At 47.7% G+C, this 26,921-nt stretch overlaps 1 protein-coding gene across 3 annotated transcripts in view; it reads left to right on the forward strand.

The window, feature by feature from the left end:
- LOC119973863 (sodium-coupled neutral amino acid transporter 3-like) overlaps nt 1-26,921 on the forward strand; it is a 133,218-nt gene that overhangs the window by 65,788 nt on the left and 40,509 nt on the right. For all 3 annotated transcript variants that reach the window (XM_038812355.1, XM_038812354.1, XM_038812353.1), the window contains exons 6-9: nt 1,325-1,417; nt 4,286-4,367; nt 20,652-20,734; nt 25,858-25,916. In XM_038812355.1, the coding sequence (XP_038668283.1) occupies nt 1,325-1,417; nt 4,286-4,367; nt 20,652-20,734; nt 25,858-25,916 (317 nt within the window). The remainder of the gene's footprint in view (nt 1-1,324; nt 1,418-4,285; nt 4,368-20,651; nt 20,735-25,857; nt 25,917-26,921) is intronic.

The following is a 26,921-nucleotide window of genomic DNA, read 5'->3' on the forward strand; positions in this document are numbered from 1 at the left end:
GGGGACCCACCTAGATGGAAAATTAGAACACGCAAGATTAGAAAGATAGACACCAGTTAAGTTGGCATGGGTGCAGCACGTGGATAGCGTTAGGGGCTAGGGCACAGTTATCGTACATATCACTGTCACCAATAAACACCTGTTGACTGACGTTCCAAACTGCCTTGATCCTCTATCCGAGGGGAGTGAGGGTTGGACTGGGCTGGGTGCAGAGGTTGTGCCAGATGGGGAGCGGTGTGGGAGGCCAGTGATGTGGTGTTGCCATGTGGCAGAACCTACCCAGTGCATGACCCGTCACCGTTCACCACCTCCAGGTGCAGCCTCATGTGCCTGCTTGGGACTTCTGTCCTGACCATCCTGCCCACCTCTACAACCTCCTCGTCGGACAAGGCTTGGCGTTCCTCCTCCCCCAGCATGTCGCCCTTCGGCTGCGTGGTGTTATACAAGGCAGGTGTCGGGGCGGCTTTACGCGGCCCCCCTTGGCAATTCTCTGCCCAGGATGGGCCGAGCGGCCATGCAAAAAGATCTGAGTCCCATGGCGCTGTTCACACCTTACCCGGCAGGACCTCGGCGTGCGTGCATCCGGGGGCGACCTGGTTGTGGGGGAGGGGGTCCGACCCCAGGGGGGGCTCCGCTGTGGCCTGGCTCACGATCGGGTCCTACCAAGCGGCGGGCCGGCCTCTCGGACTGGGGGCCTCTTTTTTTCCGCATCGGCCCCTGTAGCCCTACGCCATGTTGCGCCGGGGCCCGCGCGGAGAAGGGTGCCACTGTGCATACGCGCATTGGCGCCAGTCCACTGCGCAGGCGCGGACCTGCAGCACCCATCTGATGCCGGGAACGGCAGCTGGAGCGGCGTGGGTTACTCAAGTGACGTGCTGGCCCCCTGTAGGGGTCAGAATTGCTGCTCCTGAGGCCATGTTGACGCCGTCGGAGAACGTGACACCGTTTACGACGGCGTCAACACTTAGCCTCGGGATCAGAGAATCCCGCCCGCGGTTTCACTTCAATTGTCTTCTCTATAAAAGCTTTACAACAAATTATCCAATCCCCCTGATCCATCTCCTTCCTGAGACCAGCTGTACACCCTTCACCTCAGCAGATGTGCTCAGAAACCTGGAAATGACAGGTACTGGTCTGGACCGGAAGAAGACCAGTTCAGACCAGTGACAGGTAGTTGCCAAATTTTACTATTTTCTTCCTTCCAGGAGAACAGGTCTTAGCATCTTTTGTTCTTAACAATTGCATTTGAAGCGTTCAAATATTTGTGTCAAACGTGTGGGCCTTATTTTTCGTGATCCGAATCACCTTTCCTTCATTGCCTCAGGAATCCGTGCATACGAACAGCTTGGTTACAGGGCATTTGGGACTCCTGGCAAGTTAGCAGCTGCTCTAGCGATCACCCTACAGAATATTGGAGGTAAGAAGTCAAAGCAATGATCTGAAAATTCGCAGGCTGGAGTATTTGTCTTTTAATAGTGTTAGTGTAGGGTCAAAGAATGTCAATGCACAAGGAGTGAGACCTGTGGAGAGAACTGAAATATGTCCTGTTTTCCTGTTAATACAATACTATAATTAAGGTACTCTGCTGTTTCCATTGCTTATTGAGAATTGTTCAGAGCCAAATGCCAGCACTGGGGCAATTAAATAAAATGGAATTGATGTTGCAGTTTCAGCCATGATCTTATTGAATGGCAAAGCAAGCTCGAGGGGCTTGTACGGTCTACTCTTGCTCCTGTGTCTGTTCCAAAATGGACTCTATGTCAACCTTAACCCCTTTGTCATTGAGGCATCGGTTCAGAGTTATCAAGGTTAATATTGGCGAGAGTACGGAGTGGGAAGGCTGACCGCCATCCGAGCATTCGCTCCTCATCCCGGAGAGAGAAAATAAAAATTCTTAGTTTAGCCAAAGGAATCATATATCCACTGTGCATTATGTTCGTCAAACAACTTCTATTCCTTATTGGGGCATTTCACTGAATTTTAAATCAGCTGCGTTCCTTTTTATCATCAGCTCCAAAGAACTGCTTGCATCAAATCATTGATATGAAATGTGATTCGATGCTAAAATGGAAGGAGGTCTCGTTTTCTTCATTATTGAAGAAATCACATTTTCAGAAATTGCCTTTTTCATTCACGCATATTCCCTTTGTTCTGTTCTTACAGAGAACATTGACTCATTTTGACCTCTCCTCTTCCACTATTTATTTCATATAGCCCCTGTAACTGTGTGCTCCAGCCCTGCTACTCAATGAAACCTGCCTGAATAACTACTGCCAGGATATTATGACGTGGTGCCTCTTTGTTGCATTGACATCATGTACTCACTGATATCCATCTGCACGCTAACGACTGCAGCTTTTGCAAGTGCATTTACACCTTTCAAACTGACCTCAACTTGACTCTTTCTAATTGCATCATGTAATGATGATCCACTACACGGAATATTTATTCAGTGGGCAGGTCCAGCATCTGTGACTTCTTTGTACGTTACGTGAATAATTCAATTAGGTTTGCCCACTGATAAATCTGATTATTATATAGCAAAGGAGTCTCTGACACACGTCCCTTAAAAACAAACTACCGCTTTGCCACTTCCCACCCCGACCTCCTCCTCGCCGTCCCTCCTGCTCCCTAACTCTTCCTTTCCCTCTCAAAACTCTCCTGACCTCGTCTTGCCAACTCAAGGGCGGCACGGTGGCACAGTGGTTAGCACTGCTGCCTCACAGCGCCAGGGACCTGGGTTAAATTCCATCCACGGGTGACTGTCTGTGTGGAGATTGGATGTTCTCCCCCTGTCTGCGTGGGTTTCCTCCGGGTGTTCTGATTTCTTCCCACAGTCTAAAGGTGGGCAGGTTAAGTGGATTGGCCATGCTAAATTGCCCCTCAGTGTCCAAGATGTGGTTAGGTGGGGTTACGGGGATAGGGCAAGGAAATGGACCTAGATGGGGTGCTCTTTCAGAGGGTTAGTGCAGACTTGCTGGGCCGAATGGCCTCCTTCTGCACTGTAGGTATTCTGTGATCACTTCCCTCCCAATCACCACTTCTGTTCTTGACCCTCCCACTCACCACTTACCTCCCCCTCACCATTCCCCTTCCCCTCACCATTCCCCTTCCCCTCACCACTTCCCTCCCCCTCAACACTTCCCTCCCTGACCCTCCCCCTCACCACTTCCCTCCCCCTCACCATTCCCCTTCCCCTCACCACTTCCCTCCCCCTCAACACTTCCCTCCCTGACCCTCCCCCTCACCACTTACCTCCCCCTCACCACTTACCTCCCCTCACCATTCCCCTTCCCCTCACCATTCCCCTTCCCCTCACCACTTCCCTCCCCCTCAACACTTCCCTCCCTGACCCTCCCCCTCACCACTTCCCTCCCCCTCACCACTTCCCTCTCCCGCTTTTTCTACTTGGCAACTCTTTCCACTTGCTGATCCTCCTGGTCACTGACCCTCCTACTCGCTGCCTCTCCCTGACCCTCCCTCTCCCCAACCTCTCGTCCGCAACCTTTCTCCAATCCCCTCACCACCATTCCTTCGAGTTCTCTGCTTCCCTCTGCAGCCCCCTCTCACTCACCATTGCCCTTGCTGTGAGTGAGGGCTTGGGAGAAGATGACGAGAGAGGAGGGAATGAGAGAACAAGTGAAGCTATAAGTAGGAGGATTGGGGAAGTAGGAAACTGGAGTGTTGGGGAGGGAAGTGTTGAACGAGGGGAAGTAGTGGGAAGATTGAAGCAATGGGGAGAAGCAGCAAATGGGAGGATTGGGAGGGACGTGGCCAGCTGAGAAACACAGGAGACCTGAAGTCAACGAAAGGTAAGTTGAAGGGGGCCGAGTGTTGGTGGGGAAACCAATTATGGGCCCCGTACTGCTTTTCCTGCCCGTAGCTCCTTCCGGTGTCCATGAAACTTTGTCCCTCAGACTGTGGCAGGGAGACAACCTCCATTTCGCTGGTAGCCTCCCCACACAGTGTCGTGTGCCCACACCCTAGTGGCAAAATGCCAAGTGCACAATAAAAAAGCCCCAAATTGTGCCTCTTATCCTGTAAGCCTGCCAGCTTAGGGCAGCAACCTTACCGCAACCTGTCCCACTGTTCGTAAAATAATCTGACCCAGTTCCCCAAAATGTTACCGTCCTCTGTGCCTCCCAGTCTGCCCCAGAACAATTCCAACCACCGTATCTGTAGCCTTTAGCGAGTCAGTTCCCAAGATGGAGATGTGCCCTCCCTGCATGGTTATTGTTGGCGTTTAAGCAGAAAGTGCAGCCTAACGTTTTTTGTCTGTTTTCAGCCATGTCCAGTTATCTCTACATTGTGAAGTACGAACTTCCCCTGGTGATACAGGCCTTTCTGAATGTTGAGGAGAAAGCTGGGTGAGTAGCAATTCCTGCAAAGAGTGGAGTAAACGGTGTGAATTTCCTTGGGCAGATTCCTGTTTCTGTCGTTAATTCCACTCAAGCTTAGCGGAAATCCCTTTTTGTCCGAGTAAATGCAACTCCACCAGCGGAATAGGGGAAGCTCCAAGGATATACTGGCCTTTGGTCTTCCTTTCTGTTCTAGAATATTCAAGTGTTAGAATCAGAATGAGGTGAACTTCTGTCAAGTGTCTGACTGAATCTGGGCACTGAGACAATTCGAGGACTTCAACTCTGAATAATAGCAAAATACTGATGCTGGAAAACTGAAATAAAAACAGGAAATAGTGGAAAAACCCATGCAGTCTGACAGCATACTTCATTGCAGTGTTAATGTAAGCCTACTTGTGACACTAATAAAGATTATTATTATCTGTGGAGAGAGAAACAGAATTAATGGGTGCGATCTAACCAAAAACAGTGCCTGTCCTGGGTGGAATTAGCGGGATCTTCCCTGGCGCTTCAGGAATAGCCCCACTATCTAACGGCACCCTGTTTTTTTTCCAGGCCTCGGAAGCCTCACTCAGTTGCACTCAGCTCTGCTTGTCAGTGCAGGAAGAGATCGGAATACCATTTTTAATGCCACCCTGATCTCTTGACTTCCCGGCGCATCTCCTGGACCTCCCCAATGACCCAACTCACCTGTTAGGGGTCCTCAAGCCCCCCCCCCCCCACCTCAAACGGGCATAGCTCCTCCACCCCCATCCCAGGCCGAATCCCTGGCACGGGTAAAATGTTACCTGGGCACTTTGGCACTGCCATCCTGGCACCCTGGCAATGCCATGCTGGCACCCACGTCGGGCACCGCCATCTCACTTGATACCTGTTTGTGGGGAGTAGTGCTAAATGGCGCCCGGCCAGGGTCTCCTCGGCGAGGGCGGTAAATCCTGGGGCCGGTTAGATCTGCCGTTGACAGAGTTAAGTGAGCTTTTCAGCGCACTTTACTATGCGAGTCTGCGTCCCGCCCATTGTGGGCGAGATCCAGATCCCGTGAGGCGTAGCAACCATCGGGAATGCCAGAAGAGGTCTCTCGCAGGATCTAACGGCTGCGTCCCGTCCTGATTCCTGCGGGGCGTGGCCAGTAAATCACGCCCAACGTTCCCAGTCATATTGAGCTTGAAATATTTACTGTATTAAACACCAGCTGTTTATGCATCAGATCTGAATATTTCCCAGTCAGTATAGTTTTTGTATCATATCATGCAGTATACTTACCCACTCATCCATTAGGGAAGCCATCTTATAAATGCTTCGTATTTCAGTTGGACAGAAAGGAAAGAATCCAGGTTGTCTAATTTGAGAGCCAGTGAATACAATGAAAATGAAGTCCAGTAAAACTGACCTCCCATAGTCCTGGTGCGACCAGTGTATTTAGGGAATATTGTGTTATATTTGAACAAGCACACCCATCACAAAGGCTGCAGCTGTTATGTCTGAGTTGCGTAAGAGGGTGTGGAGCAACATCAAACTGACTGAGAACATCAGACTGTGAGTGTGCCAAACCTGCAGCGCTCTCCTCGACAGCGGTGAGGCCATGACAACCGATGTCAGGCCGGAGAGATGGCTGAACAGTCTCCACCTTCGCTGCCTCAGCCGTATCCGCCGGACCTCTAGGTGGGGAAAGGTCACATGTGGAGCATGCTCATTCCATCGGCATTGACTCATTGCTACGGCAATGCTCGGTCACATTCATCAGATGCATGATGGTTGTATATCCAAAGACCGCTGTGCAGTGACCCGGCCACTGGGTCACGACCTCCTGGGTGTTCATACCTCCGCCACAAGGACACCTACAAGTGAGGTATGAAGATGGTGAATATTGACACTGACAAGAGGGAGACAGTCGCTGAGAATTGTGAAATCTGGAGTCTGACTGTTTGGAAGGACCATTGGTAGCGACGAGCAGAACCGAACATCTCAGCTGGCCGAGACCAGGGCCCAGAGAAACCAAAGGCCGTAAAATTGTGCACATTCTCAGCCCAGAGACTTCCCCAGCAGCAAATGCGACAGTCTGCCGTGCCAGGGCCGGGCTCCTGAGCCACATCAGCTGATGCTTAACAGAGTTGACCACCATGGTGAAAACCATTGTCTTCAGAGATGGAAGGCTGTCACAGATGTTTGAATACACAGGCTTTCTCTTCAATTGGCTCCTTGGTTTAAATTTGAATGTTATCTGGATAGAATCTTGAGAGACAAATTTAAACCCCCACCAATTGTGGGTGAGAGTCAGGTGGTGAGGGAGATGAAACGACAGAGAGGGTAGTGCTACAGTTCTGATCCCAACATTTGTATTTCCTCATCTACAGACATGGGATGGTTCACTGCCTCAGAGAAATGGAGGGCAAAAGTTATTCCCTCTGACTTTAGGGGAGAGCCAGAATCAGAGCATGCCACAATGGACCGGCCCCAAGAATATAGGCCGCCTCGATGTAACGTGCGCCCGCCGATCGGTGGCCCCCGATCACGAGCCTGGCCATCCTGGAGGTCTCCCCGGTGACTCCCACCCCCCACAAAGCAACCGTGGACTGTGTCCGCAGCCGCCACTCGGAGTGCCCACCGGGTGGAACCATGAGTGAACCACGCCGGCGGGAACTCGGCCAGTTGCCGGCGGAGAATCACCGTGGAGGCCTCTTTCAATGGCCCCCAACTGCCGTGCGTTGACAGCGCGCATGCGATTGGCAGCGATTCTCCGGTCCCTGAAGAATCATGGGAGCGGCGTCAGACCCAATTGCGGGTCTGACGGCCATTTTCCGCCCCCACGCTGAGCGTGATTGGAGCACGGAGGCTCGGAGAATCGCGTCCCATGTTCCAAGAGGAACTCAATTGTTTCCCCCAACATCATGGCGGAAAGCTCCAATTACTGTGCTGAATTACAATTGCCCCTATGTTTCCTCGAGGAACCCTTGTCTAACAAAACATCTGTGCTGGGAGCATCAAAGCACCTCCATTTTGGTGGCACATTGTCTCTGTGAGTGAAGTTTCCCAACCTTATGTGGCAATTTATCATTATTAACCCTGACATAATTTTGAAATGAGCAGCAGGAGCCTGGAGGATGAAGTCTCATTTCAGGGGAGGGGGGTGGGGCCGGGGTTCCTAATCTCTTGACATAACATCAAGCTAAACTCCATGGGAGTGATGTGTGCAATAGCAGAGGATCAGAAAAACCCTTTGGATATTACTGAGACAAGTGATTAACCAAATGGAAGAATTTGCCGAATGTGTCATTTACTATTGGTTGATAATGGCTTTGGGAGAGACGAGAAATAGGTTGACTGCCCGTCCATTCAGCTGGAGATTGTAACTTGATGATATAAGAGGGACAGAAAAGAAAAGGGAAAAATTTACATGAACTCTTCATCAGAGTAGATACAGTGCTAAAAATATGAGTTCATGTTTCAACGTGAAAGTAGTTCAACTATAGAATATTTTTTGTTTAATCAGCAAGGTGAAGTTTGGAAGCTGCAATTTGTTTGATGTTTTCCATTTGCTCAGTAGGATAAGGAACATTTGCTACGTGAGTGTTTTAGCAGGATGCGGGGTGGGTGGTTACACACATGTTTGGAGATGGCCTTTCTGCAGAGAAGACAGTAGGAGAATTAAGGGCACAATTTTCCCCAAGGGCTTTAAGAGTCAAATGGGGGAACCTCAATGTCGCACTGTGTCAACATCTTGGGCTAGGCAGAATAGATGCGGAGAAACTGTTTCCCGTTGTAAAAGGATCAAGAACGGGAGGGCACACATATACAGGGCTAAATCGCTGGCTTTGAAAGCAGACCAGGCAGGCCAGCAGCACGGTTCGATTCCCGTAACAGCCTTCCCGAACAGGCGCCGGAATGTGGTGACTAGGGGCTTTTCACAGTAACTTCATTTGAAGCCTATTTGTGACAATAAGCGATTTTCATTTCATTTCATATACGGTGACTTGTTAATGAAGCAAATGTGATGTGAGAAAAATCTTTTTCGCACAATGAGTGGTTCGGGCCTGGAATGCACTGCCTGGAAGTGTGGAGGTGGCAGGTTCAATTGAGGCATTCAAGAGGGCATTCGAAGATTACTTGAATAGAAACAATGTGCAGGGTTACGGGGAAAAGGCAGGGGACTGGCACTAAGTCATTCTGCTCATTTGGAGAGCTGGTGCAGACATGATGGGCCAAATGGTCTCTTACGACAAAACAATTCTGTGATTCTATGTGAGGAACAGTCACTCGGCTGTGATTTTCCCCATATTGGCCAATTAGTGTGCAGAGTACGGTTTCGTTGTCCAATTAAGGAGGGCTCTCGATGCTGGAGGACCGATAGGAGACCCTCTAGCTCTGAAGAAATAGTAGCTAAATGTCAAGTAACATTGGCGCCGCACAAGTGGCAGACAATGACCATCTCCAGCCATCTCCCCATGACATTCAATGGCATTGCAATCACTGAATCCCTCACTATCAACATCCTGGAAGATACCATTGACCAGAAACTTAACAGGCGATATAATTACTATAGTTACAAAAGCAGGCCGGATGTTGGGAATTCTGCAGAGAATAATTCACCTGCTGAGTCCCCAAAGCCTGCCCACCGTCTACAAGGCACAAATCAGGAGTGTGATTAAATACCCTCCATATGTCTGGATGAGTGTAGCGCCAACAGCGCTCAACACCCCTCTTGTCCAATAGGGTACGGGTTACTCACTCTGTTGCTAAAGGGAGTGCTGTTTATTGAGCCGGAGTAAGGGTTATGCTCTGGGCAACAACTGATTTTGTGTTTATTCAACAGAGGAAGGGTTATGCAGAGGGCATCCTTGCCGCACTTTTGCGTATTCACAGGGTAGGGATTAAATCAAATGTCACAGCAGTTGTTGCATTTGCTATGATGACTTCCTGTTTATTCAACAGGTTAACAGTTAAAGACAAATTAGTGGGATTTGTTTTGGAGTTTCATCTTGTCCAAAATACAGATTAAGAAAATTAAATATTTAACCAGGATGCAAATACCCTGCATTTGCAAGTGCTGAAACAGAATTGCCCTAAACATTTGTCATTTGACTAGAAGTGCACAGAAATGGCACAATGCCCAATGAGGCCGTGACAGTGAAGGGAACAAGACAGCTGCAGTGATACCAAGCCCAATCGCTGCCCAGTCTATATACGGACTGTTCTAGTTGTAGTTGGCTCAGGTAGCTGGAAGCTCTCTATTAAGGCCTGGACTTCCACTGGAGGAGTCCTAGTATTCTACAGTTGCATGGATGCCATGCAGGTATATTACAGAATGCTAACGACGGCTTTAGCCTGCGTTTGAAGATTTTTTCCATTCAACAATGTTGACATTGCTGACAAGGCCAGTATTTGTTGTCCATCCCTAATTGCTACTGAGAAGATGGTGGTGAGCTGCCTTCATAGAATCTCTACAGTGAAGAAGGAGGCCATTCAGCCCATCAAGCCTACACCGACCCTGTGAAAGAGTACCCTACCTAGGCTCAATCCCCCACTCTATCCCCCATAACCAAAGGACAATTTAGCATGGCCAATCCACCTAACCCGCAGATAATTGGACTGTGGGAGGAAACCGGAGCACCCGGAGGAAACCCACGCAGACAGGGGGGAGAAAGTGCAGACTCCGCAGACAGTCACCCAAGGTTGGAATTGAACCCAGGTCCCTGGCGCTGTGAGGCGCTAACCACTGTGCCGCTTGAACCGCTGGAGTTTAAAGCAAGTTCAACTTTTTGCATGAGCCTCCCTCGGGGAAAGTGTGGGGACTGTGAAAGTGTGCTGTGATACAGGCCATAATACTGACAAACAGGCGTGTGTTCGCTCACAGCTGCTCCCTTATAGGGCCCCCAATTTAAAGTAGACAAGGGTTAATAAGGGGTTGGTGTTGAACAGCCGAGACTAGGATGAGTGAATACAGTGAGTGCAGCTGCCACCTTAGCAATCGAATGGTGCGTCCTGAATCAACATGACAGAAGGGAGAAGATGGTATGAAGGAGGGAATTCAGTTATACAGAGAAACTGGAGATGTTGGGATTTTTCTCCTTACAGCAACTTTATATAGCACCTTTAATGTAATGAAATATCACAAGGCGCTTTACAGGAGCAACATAAAACAAACTGAAGCACATGAGGAGATAGTAGGTCAAATGACTACAAATTTAATCAGAGGTATGTTTAGAAACATGGAAAATAGGAGCAGGAAGAGGCCATTTGTCCCTTTGATCCTGCTCCGCCATTCATTATGATCATGGCTGATCATCCAACTCAATAGCCTAATGCTGCTTTCCCCCCATGTCCTTTTATCCCCTTCATCCTACGTGCTATATCCAACTGCTTCTTGAAAACAAAAACCGTGGGATTCTCCGTTGGCAGGATACTCCGCTTCGCTGGCACCGTACAGACGCCCGCGGGTTTCCTGACTGCATGGGATGGCCACAATGGAAAACCCCATTGGCTGGCTGGCGGAACAGAGAATCCCGCTGCCAGCAGGGGCGCGCCGCACCGGAAAACATGGCTGGCGGAACAGAGAATCCCGCCCACAATATTGTGGCCTCAACTACCTACAGTGGTAATGAATTCCACAGGCTCACCACTCTTTGAAGAAATTTCTCCTCATCTCTATCCTAAATGGTCTACCCCATGTAATCCTCAGACTGTGACCCCTGATTCTGGATACACACACCATCGGAACATCCTTCCTGCATCTACCCTGTCTGGTCCTGTTAGAGTTTAATAGGTTTCTATGAGATTCCCCCTCCTAACCGATTCAGTCTTTCCTCATTCATCAGTCCTGCCATCCCAGGAATCAGTCTGGTAAACCTTCGCTCCCTCTATCGCAAAAACTTCCTTCCTCACACAAGGAGACCAAAACTGCCACAATGTTCCAGGTATGGCCTCACCAAGGCCCTATATAATTGAAGCAAGACAGACCTGCTCCTGTACTCAAATCCTCTTGCTTTGAAGTCCAGCATACCATTTGCTTTTGCCATGTGTTATAATCCCAATGGAGGTCCGAGGATCAGGACTATATGATTTCCCGTGACCATCCCGGAATATGAACTTTAAGGCAGGTCTTGTGTTATGCTGCTTCGGATAACACAGGCTGCTACTTGATGCAGTCTTAACTAAAGGATGCTCCAGACTCTGAAACGAGTTTAACGTGTTTATTGAACTATCAACACAGTTCTCAAATGAGTTCGACTCTCTGCCCATCTAACTGTAGTAACTCAGTCTTACTGTACCAACTTGCTCTAAGCCACATGCTGGGGTGTGATGCTGCTGATCAACCCTGTCTAACTCTCTAGATGTCTGTCTGTGGAAAGAGGCAGGGTGTGAGTGCCTCATCCCTTTTATAGTGTTTGTGTCATGCCCCCTTGTGTTGATGCCACCTCTGAGTGTTCTGACTGCCCATTGGTTGTGTCCTATTCTGAGTTTTCATTGGTTGCATGTTTGCATATCATGACAGCAGGCAGGCCTTCCCCTTTAAGCAGAGCCTCAGTTGTATAAAAACCCAGCCTATCTGCAGGTCGGGGAAGGAGACCCTGAGATGTGTGGATCAGAAGGAGACGCTGAGATGCATGGATCAGATGGTGCATCTAAGGCTGCTGTGTGAGTCAACCTTTCTTTGAAGTAAATTAAGATGCTGATGCTTTTACAGGGGTGCTACAGTGCAATTCATTTTTTCTTCCTTTATATCTTCTTTCTTCTTCCCCATCATGCCGTCTCAGCATTTGAATATCTGAGGAGAAGGCTATGCCAGGTTTGGAACTTGCTGGTATGTGCCCTATTGAAGCTGTTCTTTGAGTAGCACGCTGATCCTTCGATCGAAAGCAGATGTTTGAAGTGCAATCAGAACACTTTCCCTGAGGTGTTATGTGTCATGAAATCATCAATCTGTTCTTTATTAGAAGGACGTCGGCCAGGAATTTGAACCCGTTTTTGCTTGGAGTGCAAAATCCCGCGAGGAGCCAAAACCGTGAATCTCGTCGGTGGGATCTCGGGATGCGATTGTCCCTGCCCACCCGGCAGTGATCCAACGAGGTTCCAAACCAGGAAGGCTTACAACTGGTTTTTAAAAACGGTAGCCAGACAAAGAGAACCCGACAGGTGCACAGATAGGTACAGCCTCCTGGGGGGAGAGGAACATTCCCTGGCACTGCCCCCATCACCCTGGCACTGCCAGGGGGCCACTCTGGGGATCTCCTAGGGGAGGGGTCTTCCAGTGTCTGTGATGGAGGGGGGGGGGGGGGATTCCCTGTGTACGTTTTGGGGAGTGTCCTGGGAAGGGAGGGGGTGGTTGCCATGCTCGTGGGCGGGTTCCTCTTTTCTTTTTAACCGGAGGTCGGGGTGCACGTTGCCAACATTTCCAGGCCCCATCCCACCAGCACAATGACATGGGACACACCGCCAGGACTTTTTCTTCTAAGTGCTTGACTATATGGCGATAAATGCCAGTTATACAGTCAGTGAGCTGTAGGCCGCTTTTCTCACCTGAGCCAGCACTGAAAAGAAAAAAAGGAAACTTCCGCCCAATCGATTTTATCACGCAGAGTGCGCAGAGTAAATCTCCTCCTGGAATTTCAGCAATTCATGAAATGAATATAGTTATTGCAGTAATGAAGGGGTTAAGGGATCAGCTCAACTTGGCTGCAGACTCCCATTACAGCCTCTATTCTGAGGTGTTGAGCAGCGCGGTAACAGCCTCACCCATTCAGGCCTTTTACCATAAAACAGGCCGTATGTAACAGGGATTACGAGGCCCAGACCAAAGATTCCTGCTGGTATCTGGGCCAAAATGAAAACACTGAGTTCTTTCAGGCAAAATTGTATTGCGAATAAATGTACTATTGGTGTCTCAATGCTGCCCTATCTCCAGGGAAAGGCCCATGGAAATCAGTGGGCGAAAATGAACTGAAATTCAAGCTTGAGTTTGCATCTCAGCGATGCAATGGAGGGAACTTAGAAAATATTTAAGATTCATACAAGTGCATCTTTCACAATAGAGGCAACAAATTGAATTTGTGATGCAGCAGCTGTCCTTAGAAATCTCTCTCAGTGTGCTTTACCTCCGGAATGTTACATAATGGCTCTATCACTTTCAAAAAAACGCAGAGAACGGGCACAATGACCCTCAGCATGCTGTCGCTGTGCATTGTTCGCTGCCAATACGGCTGCTTAAAAATTCAACCTCGAGGCGTAGGCATTGCTGGCAAGGTCGGCATTTATTGCCTATCCCTCTTTGCCCCCAGAGGATAGTGGTGGATATCTGTCTTGAACCTCTGCGGTGATTCGATACAACTGTGTGGCTTGTTGGACCACTTCAGAGGGCAGCTAAGATTCAAGCATATTGTTTTGGGGCTGGGGTCTCATACAACCAGGACAGGTAAAGACCCCGGGTTGCATTCCATAAATAATGGCCGGAATTCTCCGGTCATTGCGATTCACCTTTCCCACCGGCAATGCACCCCCGGCAGTGGGTTTCCCAGCGGCGTGGGGTGCTTTCGATGGGCGATCCCATTAACAAGCAGCGGGAAGAGAGAATTCCACCTCCACCAAACGGTGCACCGCCAAGAAACACACGGCTGGGGACCAAAGGATCCGTCCCGATGTGAGTGATCTGTTGGATTTTTACGACAGTCCAGTACCAGTGAAGGTACTTTTATAAAATTCGAAGGCAGGCAGAGATAAATTTAACTACCTAGAACCAGGGGTTGGTCTGTAAAAATCAGGGTCAGTCATTTTAAACAGAGATTAGGAGAATTGTTTCCCTCAGAGGGTTGTGAGTCTCTGGAACTTTGTCCCTTAATAGGGAGTGGAAGCAGTGTCTGTCAATATTTTTAAGGCAAAGCTGGATAGATCCTTGCTAAGCAAGGGGGTGAAGGTGGGAATGTGAAGTTGAAATTGCAACCAGATCAGCCATGACCTTCTTCAATGGCAGAGCAGACTCCAGGGGCCAAGTGGTCTACTCCTGGTCCTAATTCATATGTTTGTATGTTCATGACTGGCCAGCTGCCCTATTATCGCAGCATTCTGCATTCATCCGGAGGTTATACGGTCAAAATGCCGACACAGACTGGTTGGGTTGAATGGCTAGCCTCTATCTTGTAAATTCCAGAGATTGCTACATATCTGGGACTGTGGTTCACATGCTTCTACATCTAGGTGCTGAGTTCTGTTGGCAACACAGAAAAGTGAAGGTCAGCTTTAATTTATCTTTTGAGCTGTGGGTTTGTATATACTCCAACTTAAAATCCAAACTTGACATCACCTCATCACTATTCGCTCACCTGCTTCCTCTTCCCTTTTGCTCTTTCCAAGCCGGCCTGTACCAGGAATCTTGGCCTTTTACCTTGCCTGAATAAGAAAGCACAGCCCTCCTCGGCATTGAACAGAATGGGCAAGATTTTAACCCACTCAAAAATGGTCCAGTGGGGCAGAGCTTGAATCTGGCCCGGTGTAGTCGTTGAACCATAGAATTTACAGTGCAGAAGGAGGCCATTCGGCCCATCGAGTCTGCACCGGCCCTTGGAACGAGCACCCTACCTAAGCCCACACCTCCACCCTATCCCCATAACCCAGTAACCCCTCCCAATCTTTTTGGTCACTATGGGCAATTTAGCGTGGTCAATCCACCTAACCTGCACATCTTTGGACTGTACTGTGGGAGGACATCGGAGCACCCAGAGGAAACCCACGCAGACACAGGGAGAAAGTGCAAACTCCGCACAGACAGTGACCCAGCGGGGAATCGAATCTCGGACCCTGGAGCGGTGAGGCCACTGTGCTACCGTGTACTGTTTGATGGAGGTGGAATTCTACCTTCCCGCCACTTGTCAATGGGATTTCCCATCAATACCACCTCACGCCGTCGGGAAACAGTCTTTGGAACTCTCTTCCTCAATACGCAGTGGAAGCAGAATCTTTGAATATTTCCAAGGCTGAACTAGATAGATTCTTGGTTAGCAAAGGGATGAAAGGTTATCGGGAGTGGGCAGGGAGCCTGACACCAGGGAATACATACAGAGAAGCATGTGTGACTTCATTTTTGATGTGCCTCAGTGACCCGGTATGATGCCAGGGAGAAAATGGCCTCTCCTTGAGATACAAAGATAAAGAGCAGAAATGAGCAACAGACAGGAAGCAAATTGTGGAAAATGGTACTCAAGCATTTGGATCAGTCTTTACAGAATTATTTTTAATTAAACTTTGATGCTGGACAATTAATGTTTGCTGTAAAATCCAATGAAGTTACACACTGTGACATCTGTGTTGTGTGACTTACCGCTAATAAGTCATTGGTAGCAGGAACCAGGCAGGCTTGGGTGAACAAAGCTGGAAGTGAAACCATGCAGTCCATTTGAGCTGTGAGGCCAGATCCAGGACCACTAGAACCTGGCACTCGGGGATGGCTGCTGGCCTCTGAGAGGGCTCATTCAGACGGTGTTTGATGGAAAATAACTGGCTGCTCAGCTGTAAGATCACAACCAGAGCTGACCCCAGCCCTCGAGCTCTCTGAGAGTGCTGCTTATTACAGACAGTACTAGCATTAGCGTCATTCAATATCAAAATATCTTCAAAGTCTTTCACCAGATTAATTAATTTCTTTGAATCGCAGCGATTGCTGCTTTTTTGACAAAGAGGCACAAGATGAATCGCCAGTCAATTTGCTTTGATATTGTTAGTCGAGGAGTCACCATTCTGCCGACATCTGCTATCCTCATTGGGAAGCAAGCTACCCAGAGGATTCCTTACACAGGCATTAGACCATAATTAGTATACACAAAAAGCCTAATGCCTACTTTAGGCAGTCACCTGCCCGGCCTCAGAACTGGCCCCAAGCAGTGTAGTGGCAGGCCCAGTGCATGGGCTACCCTGCTGCCAGGTTTGTCAGCATTGTACCTTTTGGACTCCTGAAAAATTTCTAACCTGACAAGTTCAAAAATGAATCTCAAATCGGATTTTTTAAATATCCCATTCCAGCTTCTTTCCACGTTCCTTAAAAGGTGCTACATGATGTTTGCCAGTTTATTTCTGGTTTTCATAGAATTTACAGTGCAGAAGGAGGCCATTCGGCCCATCGGGTCTGCACCGGCTCTTGGAAAGAGCACCCTACCCAAGGTCAACACCTCATCCCTATCCCCATAGCCCAGTAACCCCACCCAACACTAAGGGCAATTTTGGACACTAAGGGCAATTTATCATGGCCAATCCACCTAACCTGCACATCGTTGTGACTGTGGGAGGAAACCGGAGCACCCGGAGGAAACCCACGCAGACACGGGGAGGATGTGCAGACTCCGCACAAACAGTGACCCAAGCCAGAATCGAACCCGGGACCCTGGAGGTGTGAAGCGGTTGTGCTATCCACAATGCTACCGTGGTGCCTTAAGCAAATGGCTATTTTTCACAGGAGTGTTAGCTGGCTCTTTGATGTTGGGTGAGACGTGCCAACACAGTCAAGCCAGATCCTGTCCTAACCTGGGGCGAAATTCTCCGACCCCCAGCAGGGTCGGAGAATCGCCTGGGGCCGCCGAAAATCCCGCCCCCGCCGTGGCAGAGATTCTCTGCCACCCGGGAAGTGGCGGTGGCGGGAATCTCGCCACTCCGATCGGAGAGGCCCCTGCGGTGATTCTCCGGCCCGGTGGGCCAAAGTCCCGCCGCTGGGAGGCCTCTCCCGCCGCCGAGGTTTGAACCACCTCTGAATGACGGGATCAGCGGCACGAGTGGGCCCCGGGGTCCTGGGGGGGGGGGGGGGGCCAGGGGGCAATCGAACCCCGGGGGGTGCCCCCACGGTGGCCTGGACCGCGATCAGGGCCCCCCGCTCAGACTCCGGGCCAGTGCCCTGGGTGCACTATTTCTCCTCCGCGGCCGCCACGGCCTCCGCCATGGCGGAAGCGGAAGAGAACCCCACATCGCGCATGCGCCGGCAGTGACGTCAGCGGCCAGTTGCCGCTGACGTCACTGCCGGCGCATGCGCCGACGGCCGGCGAAAGCCTTTCGGCCAGCCCCGCTGCCGGGGGCGCCGGTTTTTTGCGCCAGTCTTCTGGTGCCAACCGCTCCGGCGCGGGGCTGGCCCCCAAAGGTGGGGAGAATTCCCCACCATTGGGGAGGCCCGACCCCTGAGTGGTTGGCGCCACTCCCCTACGCCGGGACCCTCCGTCACGCCGGGTAGGGGAGAATCCCGCCCCAGGTCTGTACACATAAACAAGCGCACACACATACACTTTCTCTTTTCAACAGGAATTCTTGGATAGCGAAGTACAAACTCCAAACCCATCCTTTTCCCAGGAAGAATAAATAACCCCACCCAATGAAAACACACAGAGGTAGACTATGGGCTACAATTGTTGTCCCTAGGGTGCGTTGACCTGGTTAACACCCAATCAACCAAATATTTCCCATGTGAGTTTGTTCAATGCCTCAAGCAGGATATAATTGATATTGCATCTACCATCATCAGTAATTCTGTTCAAACAACATATCAGGTGAGTAATAAAAATAAATTGCAAATGTTAAAAGTAAATATTAATTTTAGACAAGTACTGAACTGACATACAAATTGGACTGCTGCTGATAATGTTGCTGCCAGCCATGTTTGGTTTACACAATCTGGACTGAACTAAAGAGTCACCTCGCTTTGAAGCAAGATAATTATTTATTATATATGCAATTATTGCCTCTGCTATAATTTATATTTTCCTTCCCAATGCCATTTGTTTTTTTCCTCTTTCACGAGGTTTCTTTCGGCCTGGTGAGGCTCAAACCTCCAATTATGCTGTTTTGATCTCGTTGCTAGGAGACGTAAAGGACCAACCCCAAGTTACTCTCGTGATTACTTATTTATTTTAAAGTACAGTTAACTATGGCTGGTTGCTAAGTTTGTCACTGATGGCTAGAAAACCACAGACGTCATGAAAGCAGCCTTTTAGGATTTATTAGTTTTATTACTCTTTGATAAATAGGTACCTTACGAACAAAAACATTCATTTGCTGTTTGTTTCTAAGATATTAGATATTCTGAGTGCTTCATTTTCTTCCCCAGTCCGCAATGTGGGATGATCCAGGTTCTCTCCATTCATCTGAAAGGTGGCAACTCAGACAGTGCCAGGCTCCCTGAGCATTTGGTTGTTTATGCATATCTTCCCACTCTTCTCCCTTGGAGGATGATGAACAGCATTGGAAGGTTTGGATAACAACCTGTCTAACTGCATCATGAACACCCCTTCCTATGGCCAACAGCGGGACTTGAACCCAGGGCCTTTCAACTCAATCGAGGCACAAGACGGCAGTCCTGTACTGGTCTGTCAGCCCAGTATCAATCCATTGCAGTGGGAATGGACTCACCATCCTCACTCAGCAGTGAGTGTGCTACGTCTGAGACCACTGTTGAGATGAAAACTTCAAGCGATTTTATGCAGGAAAATTTCACATTTCGCTTTCATAAAATTGCAAAGTAAATACAGGTGAGAAAAAGGTTATTCAATCCATTTTACCTAATCCATCCAAAAAGACGTGAATAGCTGTCTCATGTCAACTGATTTCAGAATTAATCAGTGGTTTTTCAAATCTAGGTGACGTCTGTGGATCAATGATAAAGCCCTTTGCCTCTCAATTAGCAATTTATTGGTTCAAGTCCTACTCTGGGGACTTAAATACCTAATCTAGACTGACACCTCAAGTGTATCACTGAGGGAGTGCTGTACTGTTGAAGACGTCATCTTATGAATGAGACATAAAGCCCAGGCTGGCTTCTCAAGTGGAGAGAAAGTATTTCTGGCACTATTTGAGGAAGAGTAATGCATTTGCCAATATTTATCCCTCAACCATATGCCTAAAACAGATTACCTGGTCAATAATGTCATTGGGGCAGCAGGGTAGCATGGTGGTTAGCATAAATGCTTCACAGCTCCAGGGTCCCAGGTTCGATTCCCGGCTGGGTCACTGTCTGTGTGGAGTCTGCACGTCCTCCCCCTGTGTGCGTGGGTTTCCTCCGGGTGCTCCGGTTTCCTCCCACAGTCCAAAGATGTGCGGGTTAGGTGGATTGGCCATGCTAAATTGCCCGTAGTGTCCTAATAAAAGTAAGGTTAAGGGGGAGGGTTGTTGGGTTACGGGTATAGGGTGGATACATGGGTTTGAGAGGGGTGATCATGGCTCGGCACAACATTGAGGGCCGAAGGGCCTGTTCTGTGCTGTACTGTTCTATGTTCTATGTTCTATGGTGTTTGTGGGAACTTGTTTTGTGCAAATTGCTTTCTACATTACAACAGTGACTACACTTCAGAAGTACTTCATTGGCTGTAAAGCACTTTGAGATGTCTTAAAGTTATGAAAGGTATTATAATCCAACCCAAGTGCTGATCACACTTCCACTGAAAATGGATAGAAAACGGAAACCATACTGAACTAACTTAGAAAGCGATTTGATGGTTATGAAGTAGATTTATGAGTCCAGTTTATCAAAGGAATGTATGGAATTTAGTCCAGATCCAGCCCGACCATAGCAGGGAACATGGCAGTTGGGACAGTTAATCTTGGGAGAGGCTGTGTGTCAGTCTGCTGGTGATGTGATAAGGGCAGGATATTCTGGTCTCTCCGGCTGGCAGGAGCTTCCGGACTGGCCGAGGTCAACGGAGGTTTGAATGGCTCGCCGTGGAGGACTCCGCCATGGCAAGTCCGTAAAATCCTGGCCGTAGTTTTTAAAAATTCATTCTTGGGGCGTAAATGTTGCTGGCTGACAAGACCAGCATTTATTACTCATCGCCCTTAATTGCATTGTCACGGTTAAGATGAACATCGCTGTAATGAACTCCAATTGGCTTTATTGGTTGGCAAATTGGAGTATGAGCTCCCTCAATGGTAGCTCATTGAGGGGGCCCATATAATCACCTGTGTAGGCTTTGTGAGCCAGTCTTAAGTTGACTGGACTGCGAGCAGCACTGTTTGTAGCTGCTCCTGTAATATCGTTATTGTAAATAAATATTGGTGTGGTGACGGAACTCCTGCCTCCCGTGGATTACTACAATCGCATTTCCCCATATGATTGCTGAGTTAATCAGAGTTTTACTTCACTGGCAGCCAAGTCCTGATAAATAGTGGCCCTCCCAAAAGACTTGCTATCTCTTCACTTTTCAAATTTTTCAAACTGTTTATTTGCTGCATTCTTTGTTCAAAAACCAAATGTGCACTTGGCTGATCATTTCTGACGGTTTCTCACATGTGTATCTGTGCAAACGTTCATTTTAATTTTAATTTTATCTCTTCTTTCAGAGAGTGGTATATGAATGGAAACTACCTGGTGATCATGGCAACCTTCTCTGTCGTTTTGCCACTGGCGCTAATGAAACAACTCGGTTAGTCACAGGAACAGAATCTTGTGTGTGTAACATTTCTGTGAAATAATCTAACAGAATCAGCCTTCATTGCTATCAATGAATGCATCACATTGAGATACTAGATAGAGGTAGAAATTTGAAAAACATTTCCACTGGAGATAATTATCGGACATGATGGCACACTGGTTAGCGCTGCTGCCTCAGGGCACCCAGGATTCGGATTCCATTCCGGCCTGGGGTAACTCTCTGTGAGAAGTTTGCACGTTCCCTCCGTGTCTGCTTGGGTTTCCTCCACATGCGCCGGTTTCCTCCCACAGTCCAAAGATGTGCAGGTTAGATGGATTGGCTGTGGTAAAATTGTCCCTTTATGTCCAAAGCTGTGCAGGTTAGGTACGGTTATTGGGATAGGGTGGGGGATTGGGCCTAGTTAGGATCAGTGCAGACTCGATGGGCCAAATAGCCTCCTTCTGCACTTTAGGGATTCTCTGATTATATTATATTGTTTAGGAAATTAAACAGCTATACAAGAGCAGAATACTGCAGTTGCTGGAAATTAAACTATAAACAGGAAATATTCAGCAGGTTCTGATAAAAGGTTACAAACTACAACACTGGGCTGGATTTCTATGTCCAGCTTAAGAAATGCAAGTCAGACCATTTCCTAAGTTCGGATACCTGCGTTTGTCACCTTTGCCTTACCTGCCATATTTCTGTCTACTTGAGATTAGAATGGGCAGGTTTAGGGATTGCTAAATTCCCAGGCTGCATCAGAAGAGTGTAGGAGCTATGTCCCCATATCCTCGATGTATTCTCCATACCCACTCTCCCAATATGCACAATGGGCAGACCTCATGATAGCTTTGAAAGAGATATATTTTTTAAAAACAGCAATCTAATAGAGCTTTCATGTTCAAAGTCACTCCATACTGATAAAAAACTGTCTTGCATAAAACCCATTCAAAAAATATAATTCCCCTCAAGTGGTCAACCTGTTGCAAAAATAAACATTTAGCTACCTAAGCATCGAAAACAGGTAACCTGGTAATAACCTAACAAAATATGAATACTGTTTCCTGCTGAGATAAGTGAATTTGTTCCTTTTGAAATTAAACCAAACATTCATAATAGCCCCTGGGGAAACATCAACAATGCAGTGCATTGAAACTGAAACACCAAATGCACTTCCTTTTTAGGTGCATTTGTGTTCATTTCCATTTCAAAGCAGATTTCTGTCAATCAAAGTAACATGTGTTACTTTTTTTTTGGCATTCAATAGTGTGGCCAATTTATTCATAGCCTAAAGACTGCTATACATTGAAATCTCAGTCTACTCAGCAAACGTTTGAATGCATTATATCACTTTCTCCGTTGGAAAAAGTTCCTTGTGTGGGAAAATCCTAAACTGGCAGAAAATAAATCTTGGAAGGAGCGACCCTGTAGAACACAATGGGGCATCACATACTTGTCAACCCTAGAAAGATATTACTTAGTCTGGAGAGATACATAATTGCTAGCCAAGCGCTGTTCTTAGACAAAGAATAACACATATGTGCAGAGAGGTAAAAAGAGAGCTGCCTCATAGAATTACTACAGTTCAGAAGGAGGCCATTTGGCCCATCGAGTCTGCACCGAACCTCTGAAAGAGGATCCTACCCAGGCTCACTCCCCCTATAACCCCACGTAACCTGCACATCTTTAGACTGTGGGAGGAAACCCCCAGGAATCTAATTCAGAATGAATTGACAGATATCTAAGTAAATGATCAGATTGACTAACAGGTCTACAGCTGTAAACAATATGTAACACCACAGGCTCACTGTAGCCAGGACCCAGAAACATCGCAAATAAAATCAGAAACCAGTCCAAAATCTCCTGGAGACCACAGGATTACATTGGACAAACAGCACAGAAACCAGCCATTCAGCCCATCCAGTCTGTGCTGGTGTTTACACTCCACTCCTGCCTCCTCCCATCTTTCATCTATATCTATCATCTTTTTTAAAATTTAGTGACAATTATTTTTTTTCCAATTAAGGGACAATTTACCGTGGCCAATCCACCTTTGGGTTGTAGGTGTGAAACCCATGCAGACACGGGGTAAATGTGCAAACTCCACACGGGCAGTGACCCAGGACTGGGGTTGAATCCGGGTCCTCAGCACCATATGCAGCAGTGCTAACCACTGCACCACCGCGCCGCCCCTAAATCTATCATCTTAAGTAACCCTCTACCCCTTCGGGTCTTGTGCAAACGAGTGAGACAGCAAATTTGTTAGGTCTGCACCAATGCAATGGGACATCAAATTGTTCTGCAATGGCCCACCCCGGCCCCCAGCCCACCTAAACACACCCTGAGAATCCTTCCCGAAGTGCTGGTGAAAAGTGATGTTAGCTGCGCTGGCTGCTAACTTCAAAGTACTTGCATCTAATTTGAAAAGAGAATTCTTAACCACCCAAAGGAGGTGTAATTGCATCACAATGAACAGTCCGACCTTTGTCTGTCAGACTGAATGCTTGTTAATTATTGATGTACTGCAGAAATTTGAAAGATTGAATAAGGTTCAACCTAAATTCCTAATAATGAGATGGACCAAAGAAATAGGTCACAGTGATTTTTTTTTTTTCAATAATCCTCTCAAGGTTTCTGGAGCCTTTTATTAAGTCATTTAAAAAGAAAATCAAGTTGTGTTTTGTCATCTGGGTGTTACTTCAAATGATTTTTAATCTGAATCGAATGAAGGGCAATGCTTGTTCTGCTTTCCACAGCATAGTTAGTAGCAGACCGAACTAACATGAACAACAGCATTTAATTAGTGGCTGCTGTAGTTCTAGGCCCCTACCCCCACTCCCCTAACTCTACAAAAGTGCATGTTAGTGCAGCTGTCCAGTGCTTTGAACATCTAGATACGGGAACTAGTTTGTTCCTTTTGAAGCAATTAATTGACGGGAATCTCTCACTTGAACTCGTTCATTCCCAGGGCTTCAATATTGTGGAAGCCCCTTTCCTCCTCCAGTCTCCCGTGCCTTCTATAGCCTACAAGGACCCGAAGTTGGTGCCTCGCGATAAATATTGCTTGACCTACCACGTCTTTCAGTGTTCTCCACATCCTTGATGGCAAGCCGCTCATCACTCGGTTCCTTCGCTCTTCAAGTTGGATAAAATCAAGCTGGATTTAAAAAGGTCACAAAGCTCCTTCCCCTACCACCCCTGCACCCCCGCCATTGTTCTCTTTGTGTTCCTGAGAAAGCAAGTGGACTTAAGGACTTCTTTTAACACGACTGAGCGTGCGGGGCTTTCACAGCACAGGCACTGCTCATTTTCATTCAAGAACTCTGTTCTGATTGGACAAGAGCTGCTTATTTTTGATTTTCCTATCTATTCCCCAGGGGAAAGCCATGGAGGCCTGTTTTCTGGGTCACTCCAAGCCTTTGGCAAGGGCAAGGTGACAGTGTAAATTGAGTAGAGAATTAATCGCTATGAATTCAAGGGGGAGGTGGCAATGTAGTGATATTGTCAGCGGACTAATAATCCAGAGATTCAGGGTACTGTTTTGGGGGTCCGGGTTCAAGTCCCATCATGGCAGATGGAATTACTAATCTAATGATTCCATGAAACCATTGTTGTAAAACCCCATCCAGCTCGCTAATGGGAATCTGCCATTCTTATCGGATCTGGCCTACATGTGACTCCAGACCCACAGCAATGTGACTCACTCAGTTCAAGGGCAATTAGGGATGGGCAACAAACGCTGGCCTCAATAATAATCGTTATTATTGTCACAAGTAGGCTTACATTAACACTGTGAAAATTCCCTAGTTGCCACATTCCGGTGCCTGCTCAGTTACACAAAGGGAGAATTCAGAACGTCCAATTCACCTAATAAGCACGTCTTTCGGAGCCTGTGGGAGGAAATCGGAATACCCGGAGGAAACCCACGCAGAAACAGGGAGAACATGCAGACTCTGTACAGGCAGTGACCCAAGCCGGGAATCGAACCCGGGTCCCTGGATCTGTGAAGCAACAGTGCTAACCACCGTGCTACCATGCCGCCCATTCCTTTTTTTTTAATTTAGAATGTCCAATTATTATTTTTTTCCAATTAAAGGGCAATTTAGCGTGGCCAATCCACCTAAACTGCACATCTTTTGGGTTGTCGGGGCAAAACCCACGCAAGCACGGGGAGAATGTGCAAACTCCACACGGACAGTGACCCAGAGCCGGGATCGAACCTGGGACCTCGGCGCTGTGAGGCCACAGGGCTAACCACTGCGCCACCGTGCTGCCCTCCATGCTGCCCATTCCCAGTGGTGCCTACATCCCATGAACGAATTTGGTTCGCCCTGCTTCCCACAAAAAAATGGTTTGGTTGAGAATCAGCCTTAAAATATAATTTTTTGGTTCACTGGTTAAGTGGCGCGAATAAGGTGGTGAATTGATCCACAACTAATATCCCTCTGTAAAAACAGTCCTTAAATCTAGTTGTTTCCGCAGACTCAAAGAAAACTGGGGGAATAAGCTCTATGACATTTGCCAATCCAGCTTTCTTTACCCAAGCTGAAGGATCAAGAAATAGAGCCCTTGTGTTAAATTGCAAATTTAAAAAAATTCCCCTCGAGTGATTGAGCCCCTTGCAAATGCTTTGGCTGAAGTTTTATTGTAAACGTCAAGCTTTATACATCAGAGAACTGCAACTGATCCATGGATTAGTATTGAATCCTTCATTCTTGCTGATTGTTGGCCTGCTATATTTCTCAAGAAGATTTTTTTTATTTCTTCAGTGACCATGGTTTTTATACTTCGATCCTAAAACTGGATCGAACCCTAATGGGAATTATTTGCATTACAGCAAAACCCATTTATACTCCGAAGAGGAGCTATCTACAGAGTCACGAAATAGCTGCTCACAGGCAGTCTGTGGCCAGCCATTTTCAAACAGAGGACCAAGGACGACTGGGAAGGCTGTTCAAGTGCACATAATATGGCCATTCATTTATTTTTAGCTAATGTAACAATTTGGGAGAACAAAATTCCCCAACTCCCATTATCCCGTTTCCTGTATCTTACGCGAATCAGTAGGAATTCTACTGGATATTTTTGGAACAGTCAAGGAATAATGTTTTCTATGCAACTTTTAATTGTAGGCTACCTGGGATACACCAGTGGTTTCTCTCTCAGCTGCATGGTTTTCTTCCTCATTGTGGTAAGTACACTAATATCACTAGCTTGGTAGATGGGAGTCAAGGTAGATCCGTCTATAGACGATTCTTTGTGAAAACGCTCTGCAAACAGCAGAATTTTATTCTACAACCAATAATAATCGGACAACACACAGTGATTGAGATTTGGGACAGGGTTAGGCCATTCTGATCCATAACCATTTTGTGCCTTTTTTCCATATTCTGGAGGGGCTGGTTTAGCTCACTGGACCAGGCCAGCAGCACGGTTCGATTCCCGGACCAGCCTCCCCGGATAGGCGCCGGAATGTGGCGACTAGGGGCTTTTCACAGTAACTTCATTGAAGCCTACTCGTGACAATAAGCGATTTTCATTTTCATATTCTCTTGATAGAATCATAGAGTCACAGGGCGCAATTCAGCCACCACGTTGCGTGGTCCCCTGGCTTCTATTGGCCACGCTGCGCCGCAGCAAGCTGCTTTTCAGGAGCAGCGTGTCATTGGATCACGCCCATAGAGTTTTACAGCACAGAAAGAGACCCGTCGGCCCACCGGCCATCAAACACCTAATCCCATTTCCCAGCTCTTGGTCCGTAGCCGTGTACGCTATGGTGTTTCAAGTGCTCATCTAAATGCTTCTTAAATGTTGTGAGGGTTCCCACCTTTCAGGCAGCGAGTTCCAGACTCCCACCACCCTCTGGGTGAAAAAGATTTTCCTCACATCCCCTCTAAATACCCTGTCCCTTACCTTTAATCTGTGCCCCTGGTTATTGACCCCTTTACTAAGCAGAAAGAGTTCTCCCATTATCTACCCTATCTTCTGGGTCACTGTCTGTGTGGAGTTTGCACGTTCTCTCCGTGTCTGTGTGGGTTTCCTCCGGGTGCTCCGGTTTCCTCCCACAGTCCAAAGACGTGCAGGTTAGGTGGATTGGCCATGATAAATTGCCCTTAGTGACCAAAAAGGTTAGGAGGGGTTATTGGGTTATGGGGATAAGGTGGAAGTGAGGGCTTAAGTGGGTCGGTGCAGACTC

This window comes from Scyliorhinus canicula, chromosome 11 (genome assembly GCF_902713615.1).
Source record: "Scyliorhinus canicula chromosome 11, sScyCan1.1, whole genome shotgun sequence".
Classification (NCBI taxonomy): domain Eukaryota; kingdom Metazoa; phylum Chordata; class Chondrichthyes; order Carcharhiniformes; family Scyliorhinidae; genus Scyliorhinus; species Scyliorhinus canicula.